The 13,572-nt window shown below is 41.8% G+C and overlaps 2 protein-coding genes across 2 annotated transcripts; both read right to left on the bottom strand.

Moving 5' to 3' along the window:
- Window positions 1-5,277: 5,277 nt before the first annotated feature.
- LOC149833544 (UPF0481 protein At3g47200-like) lies at window positions 5,278-6,195 on the bottom strand. Its single transcript, XM_090013453.1, has one exon. It carries the CDS (start codon window positions 6,193-6,195, stop codon window positions 5,278-5,280), a length of 918 nt encoding a protein of 305 aa, XP_089869579.1.
- Window positions 6,196-8,202: 2,007 nt separating this feature from the next.
- On the bottom strand, window positions 8,203-13,149 carry LOC149833543 (uncharacterized). The gene is made up of 4 exons (XM_090015194.1): window positions 12,853-13,149; window positions 10,349-10,571; window positions 8,914-8,974; window positions 8,203-8,830 (listed from the first exon to the last, which is right to left on the bottom strand). The coding sequence occupies exons 2-4, from the start codon at window positions 10,558-10,560 to the stop codon at window positions 8,552-8,554; spliced, it is 552 nt and encodes a 183-aa protein (XP_089871320.1). The 5' UTR covers window positions 10,561-10,571; window positions 12,853-13,149; the 3' UTR covers window positions 8,203-8,551.
- Between the last annotated feature and the right edge of the window lie 423 nt (window positions 13,150-13,572).

Genomic DNA, 13,572 nt, shown 5'->3' with positions numbered 1-13,572 from the left:
ATAAACCTCACCCCCTCACGATTGACGGGTGGAGTGAGGTTTATCCTCAACCACTGTGAGGGCCCTGTAAAGAACCCTCAGAGTGAGCCCTCTACCCCATCAATACACAAAGCGAGAGAGAAAGCATGAAAAAAAATGAGAAGGAATGGCAGAGGGAGAGAGGCTTACTGGAATCACCGTCGGCGACACCACAGGTATGTCATCTTTTCTCTCCTTTTCCTTTTCCGGTCGATCAGATGGCCGATAGCCATGGCTGCTAGCAAGTTGCAGAAAAACCCTCAAAAAATAAGCCGACAACCATGGTTGCTGGCCTTGTTGGAGCGTGCGCGCGCACGAGAGAGAGAGAGAGAGAGAGAGAGAGAGAGAGAGAGAGAGAGAGAGAGGATCAACTCTAGTTGTCGGCCCCTCTCCAACAGAGAGGAATAATTGAAAGGGATTGTGCCTCTTTCGCCCTTTTTTTTAATGACAGACTTGTGTTGGTCTAGGTGTGACCCAGACCGAACCAGGCGGTCTGGGTCGCACCCCGACCGAACCAGGTAAACAAAAAAAAAGTGTACCAGACTGAATCAGTCCAAACTAAACCAGTCCAACTCGATCATATCGAATCAGACCGACTCAATTTGACCTAACCGGTCTAGGTGTGAACCAAATCAATTTGGATCTAATTGGGTCTCAGTTCTCCGTTTGGATCTGGTTTTATTTGGAGCAAACTGAATCTGTGTTCAGTTCGATCCAGTCAATCAAGACCAATCTAAATTGAATTGGATCCAAACAAATTTGGGTCTGGATCCTATTTGACAAATCTAAATTCAAATTAGAACTGGATTTGGTTCAGATTAATGTTGGATCTAGATCAGAATTGAATCTGGTTCGGATCAGTGTTAAATTTGGATCAAAACTGGGTCTAGGTTGCAAAATGTGTTCATTGTTCCAAATCCATTATGAAAAATATAGGTGCTACAACATATCGGTTGATATTACCCTCATCAATGTTCAGGATGCACAATGTATTTCATGTATCTATATTAAGAAAGTATCTGTCAGATCCTTCGCACATACTAGACACAGTCGAATCAGTGCTAGATATCGAAGAAGACTTAAGTATCATGAAGAACCAATTGATATTTTAGAATTCAAGGATGATAAACTGGGAAATAAGGTTATTCTGATGGTTCTGGTAAGATGAAAACATCATAACAAGAATGAAGCTACGTAGGAGAGTAAGGCATACATTTATGCACAATTTCTCTAGTTATTTTCAGGTAAGATTCAGGATGAATCCTCTTTTAAAGGGGTGAAATTATAATGCCGACTAGGTAGGCGTAACCCCTACCTGGGTCGATTATGGTGAGGAAAGGGCCAAACCCCTCTTTCTCTCTCTCCCATTAAATGGGTAATGGGGAGAGGAAGGAGCATGCCTTATCCTTATACCAACATTACACCTCTCTCTCTCTCCCATGTATGGAAAGTGGGGGAGACAAAAATGGGAAACACCTCTTAATGAGGCAAGAGTGGGGTGAAGGTAACACCCCTCACCATGGCTAAAAAAAGCTATGGGTCCCCTCTCTCACCCTGTCAATTTTGGCAAAGAGAGGAAGAGAGAGGGGACACGCAGAGAAAGATTGGAAGAGATTGAGAGAAATAAGGAAGAGGAGGAGAGGAGAAGCAGGAGACGACAAGGAGTGCTACCGTCGATAGACTAGGTAAGGCTTCCCCTATCTTCTTAAAAACAATGTCAACTGTGTGGTTGCCGACGACTATAGAAGGGTAGGGATAGGGAGGCAATATCATCCCTACTACCCAAAATGGTGAGGCACGGAGGGGGTTCCTTTATCCCCACAGCTGCCAACCTGCGGGTTGCCAGCGACAGAAAAAAAAAATTGGCAGGACGGAGGTCAAACCTTACCTCCAGCAGCTTGAATGGGGGGAGACATAGAGGGGATCACGCCCTTTGCCCTCACAGTTGGAAACTGCATTGTCGGCGGCTTGCAATTTCAAAATAAAAAAAAGGAACGTCGGACATATAGCCGCTGGCGATCATCGATTGCCGACAGCATCGCCGTGCTCATAGTGCAAGGCGAGGGAGGGGTTTGCCCTGCCTCAGCTGCCGAAAACCCTGAAAGGTTGCAGGAGGTAGTCGTAGCAAAGAAAAGGGGGAGAAAGAGAGTTTTGACTCTCTGTCTCGACCCCGAGTGACTAGGGCAGACTCAGTCTACACAAAATGGCAGACCAAGTCATCCAGGCCACTCGATCTTGGCAAGACCCAGACTAGGTTGGGCCAGCAGCAAACCAGATTGACTCGGTCTGGGCATGCCCAAACCAACTCAAAATGAATAGACCATCCAACTAGGTCTGGCAATGGTCCAGACCGACTTGGTCAAGAGTCAAGTCTAGTTTTTTGGCAATCTGACTCGGTATGAATAGTCCGAGTTGGGTCTGTTTTCGGTAGACTGACTCGATGCAGACCGAATCAGGTGAGCTTTTGGACAGACCTACTCGGTTTAGATCAGGTCGGCCATGTTTTAGAAAAAATAAAAATATAAAATTTTTGTCTATATATATATAGTGCATAAGCGGAGCCAAAAACGAGATGGTGAAGACCTCGATTTTCCAAGACAAGTCAGATATGGGTTTGGATCTAAATTGGATCCAAACTCAAATCGGATCTTGTGTACATAAAATGGATCAAAAAAAAATTGGATCCAGTTAGGTTTAGTTCAAACTCATGTCCTTTCTATCATTGATGCCACACTTGTACCAAACTTATTACGGAAAGATTTGGATTAGTCTTACCGGATGCAGGATCCAATCAGGTTTATAGTTAAAAAAACTTGAAGCATCCGCTTTAGAATAAAAGTGGATATGGATTCGAAAATCAATCAATAGATCCATTTAAATTAAATTTGAACTATAGTGAATGCGAATTAGGTGTGGTATAAAGACAAAATGAATTTAGAAAAAATTACATGAACCCAGGGATGGTCAAAAAGTAAAAAGATCATTTGCCCTTGATATGCCTGATTAGTAAATGCGACATAACTTTTCACCTTGATATCAGATTCAAGTATTTTTTGGATCCTTGAATTCTTCTGTTTGAGTAGGATCCATGAGTAGGGAATATGATAACAAACTTTGAAAAAATGGAGTCAGTTTGGCATAAAAGCTTAGGGTATTTTTATAATTTTTTACAAAGACGAGACTTTAAATGATAATACGAGATTTTTGTCTATTTCATATCAGAATATGCATGAAGACTAAGGTTATTCCTTAGAATTTGAAAATTAAGCATTCTAGGTAAGTGAACATTTGCAAATTTCTTCTTAATTAAATAAAATACATGCTTATTAGTTTAGGCATATTGCAATGCAATTTTATGTATTATAAGTATGCTAGTTTTCTCTTATTTTGAATAGAACAATTGTTTAGCATGCTTAAGAATTCATAACCTTGATGTTCAGTATGATGCTTAAATATGATTATACATGTTACACGTTTCTTGATTTATGACATGATTTAAATTATGAATGTATCCTCTGCAGAGATAATCATGACATTAATGCATGTAAAATGTTGTTGAAGGTTGATGTATGACTTTAAGAAATGAGTGTAGAGTTTCAAGATAGGATCTGTCTTGAGAATATCATGCATATGTCTTGAGAGGGGCAGTATAAGTGTTATAACTTAATGAGTTGACTCTGTGGTGGGATGTTATCTTTAGATATACGACATGTGTCTACATGTTAAAAGTAGTTAGTGGACAAACATTAAAGATTGTATAAAACACTAACGTCAAGAAATGAAAGTTGAAACAATAACGTGCATAGGATAACAATACAAAGCATGATAAGGAACTCTACTAGGTGAAACATGGTCTAACACATTGTTTGAGATGTGTACCTTGTTCGTACATCAGAATTTGCTCAAAAATTTTTATGTGAACCTTAGAGGTTAAAAACATTTTTCACTAAATACATGTAGGATGTAGCATGAACTATAAAAGCTCGGAGGCAGGTATAGCTCATCGATACCTTGGAGGTAGGTATAGCTCTTTGAGTTTATTGGGTTGTCGTATAGCCTCTCGAGCTCTTCAGTTAGCTACCGATAAGCACTTTGTGGCTCCCAACGAGCAGTTGCAGCACTTGTGAGTCCATAGTCTGGGTCGATTTGGGCTATATTGCTGTAAGTGGTTCATATATCTAGCCAACACTATAGATTATGAGTTGTCTACATGGGTTGCTACGCCCAAAAAGGCTATATACTGAATAGTCGATTATAGTAGAATGTCAATGTCTACTTTAAGAATTATGATAGAAAAACAATAAAGAGGACAAAATCTATAAATAAAATATGTGTTTAGTTTACAAACTAAACTAAGATTAGGGGTTTAGAGTTCACTATAGTTATAACGATCGTATCTAATTTGTAAATGAAAATTTACTGAGCTCCCTCTTGGTTATAACTGTAGGTTCAGGGATGGCTGACAATCGAAGGAATTGACTGTAGACTTAGACTCGACTACTACCAGATTTCTCGACACTTGGACTATTTTTTCATCTTGCTTTTTTCTTTCATTCTGAATACGTAATTTGGATGGTAATAGTTGTTGATAGATGTAAGAACTTTTAATACTTATGAAAAAAAAATTGACATGGCTTTTGAGGTTATTTTTTGTAATTTCTCATTGAAAACCACTAACTCGGGCTCGAAAGGATCCGATTTGAGCCCTTACAGTATCAAAATCAAGACAAGACAATGATGGGCAATCCAATAAAAAAATAACCTGCCACACAAACTGAAGAAAACACACAGAACAAAGCAGGATTACGTACGTCCACCTAAAAAAAAGATGGGGCAGATGAAGCCAAAGCCGAAGACGATGAAGTAGAATTATTGCTGTTGTTGTTGGTGTTCAGTTGAGAGTAATAACTAAGGGCGCCGTATATCGCCTGAGCCACGGACAACCCCAGAAGGACAACGGCGGCAACCAGAGAGACGATGGCCCAGGGGTTCCTGAAGTAGGTGTGCATGAGATTGGCTCGCCACACGTGATGCCGCTTTATGGAGTACTCACCCACCCTCCTGTAAACCTCGCTAAGCTTGGACCGAGGGTCGATGGTCACGTCCCGGCACAGGTCGTTGAAAAGCTTGGCCACGGTCTTGTCGCTCCCGAGCGCGTTCACCACGATCCCCTTCCACTCCAGCATCGTCACGTCCTTGGCGCTATCGATGAGCATATGCATGAATGCAACGTACGAGCTCACCTCGCTTCCCGTGCTGTCATGCAGCCGCTCGAACGCCATCATGTTCAGCATCATCGACTCGGTGGTGTCGTCTATTTATGATGCAAGGAAGGCTCAGCACCCCGTCCTTGAAGTCGATGTCCCTCAAGCTACCCGTCTTGCTCTTCCTGAAGCGTATCCCTGCTTCGTACAGCTCCACCACGCTTCTCACGACCACGTTCGGCTTCTTCACCTTAACGACACTAAAGAGAGGCAGGTGGACCGGCCCTCGGGTGATGCTCTTCCTAAACACGTCCAGAACGTGCAGCCCAAGGTCGTCTTCGTCCATCATCATCGTGCCTTGGTTGGGAGAGAAGAAATCAACCACCAATTTGTTGATGTAACCATGAGCTTTGGGCTTGTCCGTCTCCACGGCCGCTAACCTGTCGAGCACGAGGAGGGGGATCTGGTTCTCCAGCATCAGCATGTCGCGTTGGATGTAAGGCAACGCGTACAGCATGCCGTGATCGCTGAAGACAGGGTCGTTTTTAGGGTAGTCCTCCGGCATCGTCTCCACCGTAGTGCGTAGGATCTCCAGCAAGAAGCAACCATCGACCATCATCATCTTGAGGAAAGAGCTGGGATCGCCTACCGACTCGTCGTAGTGGCCTACGAGTGTTTGCTCCACTTGTTTTAAGGAGTGTAGGATGGTCCGCAGGGACAGGGAGGTCCGCCTGAGAAAATGGAGGAGGGCTCTCTGCTTGTGCTCCTCCATGGGGATCAGGTGCCGTCGGCCGTGGTGATAAGGACCAAAGGAAACCATTTGGGGAGTGTAGGGTTTTGTCTTGATGAGCTCGCTCAGGTTGGAGGGCACTCGGTAGATCGATCGGCTCTTCCACGCCGTGGACAGTCGGGCTGGGTCGTAGCTCTCGAGTTTTGTTGCTATGTCCACAACCCAACTCGGTTCCTCCCCCATTTCCTTACCTTATTTGGTTCACACCGAATGGCTTCGTTGCCGTTTTGCAGGCCGATGTGTATCTTACAATTGTTCAAAGCAGTGATTTCAGTACATTTGGCAGATCCAAGGAAGGTGGTATTGAACGTCCTTCTTCTCAGCTTTCCGAACACGTATCCCATCATTTGAAATAAGAAGGGTTTCATTATACATTAAATCCTAGCCATCCAGTTGAACCATCTAACCTTTGATTGAATGGTGAGGATTGAATGTATGATTGGACCCATCTTATATTTCAAATGATGGGATCAGTGTTCCAGCTTTACTTGTTTAGGTTCTTGGTACTTTTGTCCGAGTTGTTAACGCTTGTAAAAGAAAAGAAAAGAAAAAAAAGTGCAACTTTTGCTTGAGAGAGAAGGCAGGTATCGGAGAGCAGTCACCGGCCGTTCGCATTGCATATGACGCTAAATTCCATCTCCTCAGCTTTCCTACTTTGATGATGCGGTTACGGCAGACCCAATAGAACCAGGTACCCACACTACAAAGTTAGATCCAGTGATAAAGGAGTACGTGGACCCCACTTTCACATATCTAAACTAAACTATTTATGCAAATTGGTTCCTCGATTCATGAAACTAAACTAAACTATATGAATTAACTATGAACTGAAAGTTCAATTAATCAAAAGAAATAATTGTAACAAAGAAGTAAGAGCAAGTAGGAAAAAGGAAAGGAAAAAGAGAAAGGGTTTATGGAAGAAAAACATAAAGACTGAGACCCAATCGAACCAGCTACCCACACTACAAAGTCGGATCCAGTGAGTCCAAACCAGATCTGACCCGTTGACACCCCTAGATAAAGGAGGAGTACTTGGACCCGGCTTTCACATATCTGATGGTTCTCATGTGAGATGTCCAGCAAGCTGTTATATTGATGCAAATTGGTTCCCCGATTCATGAAACTAAACTATATGAATTAACTATGAAACTGAAATTTCAATTAATCAAAAGAAATAACTGTAACAATTAAGTAATTTTGTGTAGAAAACCAAGAGAATGATCCAACTTCAGTTAGGCTCCGCTTGAAAACTGGTAGTTCGAGGGAGTTTATGCATTTGAAAGCCAAACCCTGGATTTTGATTGCTGATTACTAAATCCACAATTTGGTGCAAATAGGAAAAGGAGAGGTTCCATCTTCCTCTCCCCAAATGCATAAACTCCCATCCCATTCACCAATTCCTAAACATGGCCTTAATGAGACCATGACAACTGTAGCATTTGTCTAAGATCCAGCATCAAAGTTCCAGATTAACCAAAATCAGTGGGTTGGAGTCTAAAAAAATACTAGGCAAGAGATGGAGTTGGGAGTGTTTTCAGATAGAAACAACCGTGCCTATCGTGTCTTGTTGGACATGGATAAGGCCACTCACTGTTGATCTCAATTCACCTTGGACTGGTAGGCTATGAGTCAAGAAGACCGACGCCAAGTTCTTATTCACTCCCATACATTGGTCCATCAAATTAAAGAATAATTCAGGCTTTCACTAAGGAGACCGCTCTTATTTTTTCACACAGCCGGGCTGCTAAAACTCGCAAGAAACAATTGACAAATTCTAACAAGAGTTAGTTTTTTTTTTGTCGAAAGGCAAGCCGGGATTAGGCAGACCCCTACCAGTTATACAACTACTATACCATTGAGTTTTGAACCTGCAACGTCCCAACGCAAGGTGACGTGTATTAGCTGCTCCTACCAGACAAGCGGAGGCCCCTTTGGTACTAATAAGAATTAGTGATGCGCCACATGCCTAATATTGGAGCCAAGAAATTGATAATTGAGTCGTTGCAGGAAAGGGCAAATTAACCTGTAAAATTATCAGCGCATTTTTGGATTTTCTTTCATTAGAAAAGAGAATTAGCACCCAAATTTGTTTTCCTCATGTATATATAAATTATCCCAAGGCTGCAGGAAATTCTAAGCCCGACAAAAGAGAACATAGCTTGAAATACCACCACAAAACTCGCACTGGAGTTTCTGCAAAAGGAAAGAGAAACGTTCTGGTTGCTACCTTAAAATTTTATACAACGTTTGATGATTGATCATCATACTTTACAACTTGAATGCTGAATTCGATCCAATTTCATAATTCCAAAGGCTGACTGGAAACCGCTAGAATGCACAGACTGCACTCAAACCCTCAGTTCAACTAGAAATTGCTTATGTACAACAGAGCCAAATGATGGTTAGACATGAGTAGACTGCAAGAAGGCTTAACTCAACCTAGTGATCCGGAAATTTACAGGAATAACACTTTTTTTTCCTTTTTGGTTTTTGAGTTGGGGGTTGGTTTTGGTTGGATCAGTTGGGCAGGCAGGTATAGTTAGGCGAAGGCTGGAACAATGCAGTGAGACTTGGAATTGCCGGCAGCGAAGCCCTCGATCCTCACCATGGGCTTCCCTCCAAATGAGCCACCGCATGACGAGGAGCAGCTCTCCACTCTGGTTGAAGGTCTTCCAAGAGAACTTCCACATGGTGCGTGATATACTGATGCCTGGTTCGCAAATTGCACATCATGAACCATTGGGTTGTTTGTTCGGGCAGGAGGTGAACCACAGAAGTAGCTTGTCAAACTGCTCCCTTCATAATCATCTCGATCATTCTGAAAACGTAACAAAAATATCATTATAGAATTGATGCTTGGCATGATCGTGCAAACACACACACACACACACAAACACATACCTTAGTCAAGATTATATCAAGTATCTCAAAACTAGCATCATCTTTCAGGTCAGCCGAATTTCTGCAATGCAGGAAAACATGATTTCAGAAACTCATATTAACACAAAAACCAATCTGCTTACGTATATACTTGGAAGGTAGGGGAAGAAAGAAAAAAACAAATTAGTCTTTTTGGTCAAAGATAACAGTAAATAAACGAAACATCCAAGATGAAAGATGCAGCCTTATTGAAACTCAGGTAATGCTTGAGAGAACATGGGACAGAGAAGAACTTGAGCAAAATCTATTATTATTTCTGAAGGGCCATGTTCTCATTGTAGATCAGATTAAGAACAGACATAAAATCAAAGGCGAGACTAGTGGACCATGTGCAGGAACACAGTCAGGTATGACAGATTATATCAGAAACACGCCAATGGAGAAGAAAGAACGAAGAAATGGCTCCAACAAATTGGCAGAATATGTGAAGAAAAATAACTGGAAACCTTAAGTTTGGTAAAAGAACCTGTAAGCATATGTATATATTACATTAATATCTTCCAGCAAAATGTTCAAGGATTAAGTCTAATGCTCGGAGGAGTATTTACAGGACCCAAAGCATACATGCAGAATAGGAATTGCAGATGGAGATTCCCCACAAAAAGGCAGATTACAGGCGTGGAGGACCCAGTTTTTCTTCGGGGACCCTGTGACCAAAACTATGTATATGTTGCAGACAGAAGTTCAGCTGTAATAGAATGTGTTCTTCTCGTGAAAAGAAAGTGACTCATGCTCAACTGCCATTAAGTTCGTGGGAAATGCAAGCAGAAAGTGTGTTAAAAACATCATACAGCAGATAATTTTTCTCTTTTTTCTTTTTCTTGTGGAGTGCAAAGCTGCCTTCAGAATGTTAGTTGTATTGCACAGCAAACATAACCTCTTTTGGTTCCTTTAATATTTTTCCAATTGGATATTCACAAAACATGAGAGATGGCATAAGCATTAAACTCTATATCATGCTTTTTGAGATAGGTTCCCAATTGGACTAAGGTCAGATAAACGAGGATATGGTGGAACAAGACCCAAACCGGCCCTGGCTGGGGCCTTATGTGTGCCTGTTTTCTTGAGCTCTTTTCTGTCTGTATGTTAACAGACCGCAGTAAAAGTTGGGATCAATCTAACCTAGCCTTAGCTAGGGCCGTCAGCTACCACACGGGCATTCTTAATCGAGATTTTCATAATTAGAAGTCAAATGAGCTGAGAAAAGACAGTTATTTAAGAAAGGTAATGGGCTAGAGAGAGAGGATCAGGTAGTGCATCCTTTTTACCTGATCCACTCTCATCAGCTAGATGAGGGAAGGGGGGGGGGGGGGGGGAAACAAACTTACACCATTCACCTACTGCACATTTAGAAATACAAACATTGCGCACACAAATGAAATGGCTCAGGTCAAACCTTTGTGACTTGCAGCGATATCTATCATAATGATTCAAAATAAATGATGCAGGAGCAGCACGGCGAGGTTCTGGGCGGATAATTTGCTCCGGGCATGGATCAAGCTGAATTCCACTCTGTCTTCCCCTTGCACTCATATCTGATATACATTCCAGTGCATTTACTGTAGCAAACTGATGTACGCTAACATATCTCCTCGGGAAGCATTCCATCTTAACTGTTTCTGCACAACATGAAACAAAGGTTTTTACTTCTCCCATGTAGTTGATGCAAGACTTTTACTTAACAGTTTCAGCATGCACATTCATGCATACTCACACATGCCCCCATGTACACCCACACACAAACACACAAGAAATGAAGGAATAGAAAAATAGAAAGACAAGATAGAGAAGAATCTTGATATGGATAACAATCAAGTAAATAGAAAGTATTGATATCTAAAGACATAAGAAGAAGAAGCTTAGAGACCAGCACAATGAACAAAATAAACCACACAATCGTCCAATAAGGTGAATCTGCACTGCATGCCTATTCCTTAGAACCAAGTCCAAACCACTTAATTAGGCCAGTGTTGAAACGATTATCATCCAACTTGTTTTCTGCATTTCTCTAATATCTTGGAGGTAAGTACCACTAAATCTAACACCAACCACCTAGCAAGAAAGGAAGTAGGTGGCGCAGTGGAACTGGAATTCATTTTTTGTTTTGAAACAAGAGGCGGACAACTGAATAACAGCAATTCAACTGTCTGAGTTCATGAGTGGCTAGCAGTTCAGCCAGTTCCTATAGTCTTTAGCAGTGTTTTGCTTTTGTAACAAAAACCATAAGAATAACAACCGTCAGTGGTAAAGGACAAATATAAGATCATTTTCCTCCCCCAGCATTTATAGCTTATTTATCCTTTTACTTATTTAGATACAATCACAATGAGAAGCTTTATCCCACAAGCAAATGCATCATGTTTGCAAAATTCCATAATTTGAGAAACAGAAGAGTGAAGTTTCACATGTGTCACTTTACAAGCACAAGCATAATCAGGGAAGATCTACAAAAGTTTCCCATGTTGTGGCGCATGCAGAGGCCCACAACAAGGAAATAGTTCTTGATTATCGCAGATCTATATTGTTGATTAGACTTCCTACATGTAATTCTCCTGTGTCTAGTCTTCCAACGTTGATCAGAACATGCCTTAAAACCATTGACGCAGAAGTTACAAATCCCAAAACATATTACTTTCTATTGTTAAGAGACTATTACAACCCAAGAAGCCATGGTAAAGATCTAGTACTTTCTATTTGAATCCACAGCCATAACGCCCAACTAAGAGCTCCCAAACCCATTAGTTCCCTTTCTTTGTGGGGCGGACGGGATCTGAATCAGAGATGCTTTGTTTGCCACGTAAAATTCGTATAAAAGAACTTGTACATCCAACTAAATAATCTATTGTCCAAGAATTTCAAAGGTCGTCCAAAGCCAGAACAAAGTAAATCACAAATAAGGCCTTCTTTTCTACAACGGAGAAGAACGAGGGCAAGTGCACAATACATACACAAGCAAACGGGAAAAAAAAAAAAGGAAAGAGGGAAAAGAGAAAGCCCGTCTTTTCCTACATACGGATCCCCAGGGAAGGAAGTATAAGACGAAGCTCATAAGCTACACGTGCTCCCCAAAACAAATTTGGTCCAAATTATTTTTCAAACGAGGAATCACAGAAAAAAATTCAGTAGTAAACGCTAAGCAAACGGTCGCTGTTTTGCAAAAGAGGACTGCCAATTGTCATCTGTCATGACTCAACAACAGTCCAAACAAGAGATGTAATGATAGGATCCAGATGCATACCCTAAAGAAGGAGAGTTTAAAAAAGCCTTAGCAACGGGAAAATTCTCTTCACTAATGAACCCTAAGTGGTACGCCTCTCAACATTCAGTAATTCCTACAAGCGAAATCTCCAGAAATGCCCCAAAAATCGCCGAAACAAGAGAAGTAATGGCCGGATCTACATCTAAACCCTGATAACGAGGGAAGAAGCGTGCCTTCTGAACGCAAATCCTCTTGAAAGTTGCAAAACCTCGCCTTTTCCAGAAAGGCAGAAACTTCAACGTCGAACGAGAAAACTGGCACCAGAAAAAGGAAAAAAAAAACAAACAAACGATTTTACTTTGTTTTCATCCCAAAAAACTCATCAAAAAAAAGAAAAAAAAAACTACACGATTTTCTCATCCAGACCAAATCCGCCAACAAATCGGGCCAGGAAAAACCCCGACGTCAAGAAATAGTCTTTTTACACAGCACGTTTACATCCAAAAACTAGATCTCAGCAAAAAAAGAAGAAACTAAAAACAAAAACACCGATTTCTCACATACATACAGAAATCATCAGGAAAAACTAGTTAAACAAGACATATCCGCCTCGAACAACACAGGACAGAGAGGGGGGGGGGGAGAATATACATCGGACTCGAACAACGCAAGTCAGAGATAGAGAGAGAGAGAGATCTTACCGTGAGGATCAACAAGAAGGACGAAAAAATCAACCTTCTGGTTCAGCACGCTAGCAAGCGAGCGAGTGAGACGGGCGGAAAGGCAGGGGAAGCAGGTGAAAAAGAGAGTCTGGAAGAGATAAAAAAGAGAGAGGAGGAATCGAATTAGCAGAAGAAGCAGCAGCACGGTGATGTCCAAGAGTGATCAACGAACAGCGGGCTGCCTGCTGCCTCTCCCCTCCCTCTTCGCTCCTTCCCTCCTTTCCCTTCCCCCTTTCTTTTTCTCCCGATCCCTCCTCCTCGCAACTAACCGAGCGAGACGCGGCCCTTTTAACTCTCTCTCTCTCTCTCTCTCTCTCTCTCTCTTTCTCTCTCTCTCTCTCTCTAACGCTTGTCCGAAAAAACCCCTCTCTCTCTCTCTCTCTCTCTCTAACGCTTGTCCGAAAAAACCCCTCTCTCTCTCTCTCTCTCTCTCTCTCTCTCTAACGCTTGTCCGAAAAAACCCCTCTCTCTCTCTCTCTAACGCTTGTCCGAAAATAACACCATCCTCTCTCTCTCGGCCATTTAACTTATAGTCGTCGCCTTGATGACAAGACCATTAGTACGGATTAATGCAGATCTGATTAAATTCCCGTAATGCCGAAACTACCCCGATTAAATAGGCGGCTTCCTCAATGGATCGGATTCGATTATAAAACGGATTATCCATATCCAGTTAGCTCCGTACCACCATCAATAGTT

Source organism: Nuphar pumila, chromosome 7, assembly GCF_984573655.1.
Source record: "Nuphar pumila chromosome 7, dmNupPumi1.hap1.1, whole genome shotgun sequence".
NCBI classification, from domain to species: domain Eukaryota; kingdom Viridiplantae; phylum Streptophyta; class Magnoliopsida; order Nymphaeales; family Nymphaeaceae; genus Nuphar; species Nuphar pumila.
This window is presented reverse-complemented; position numbering and strand designations above follow the sequence as displayed.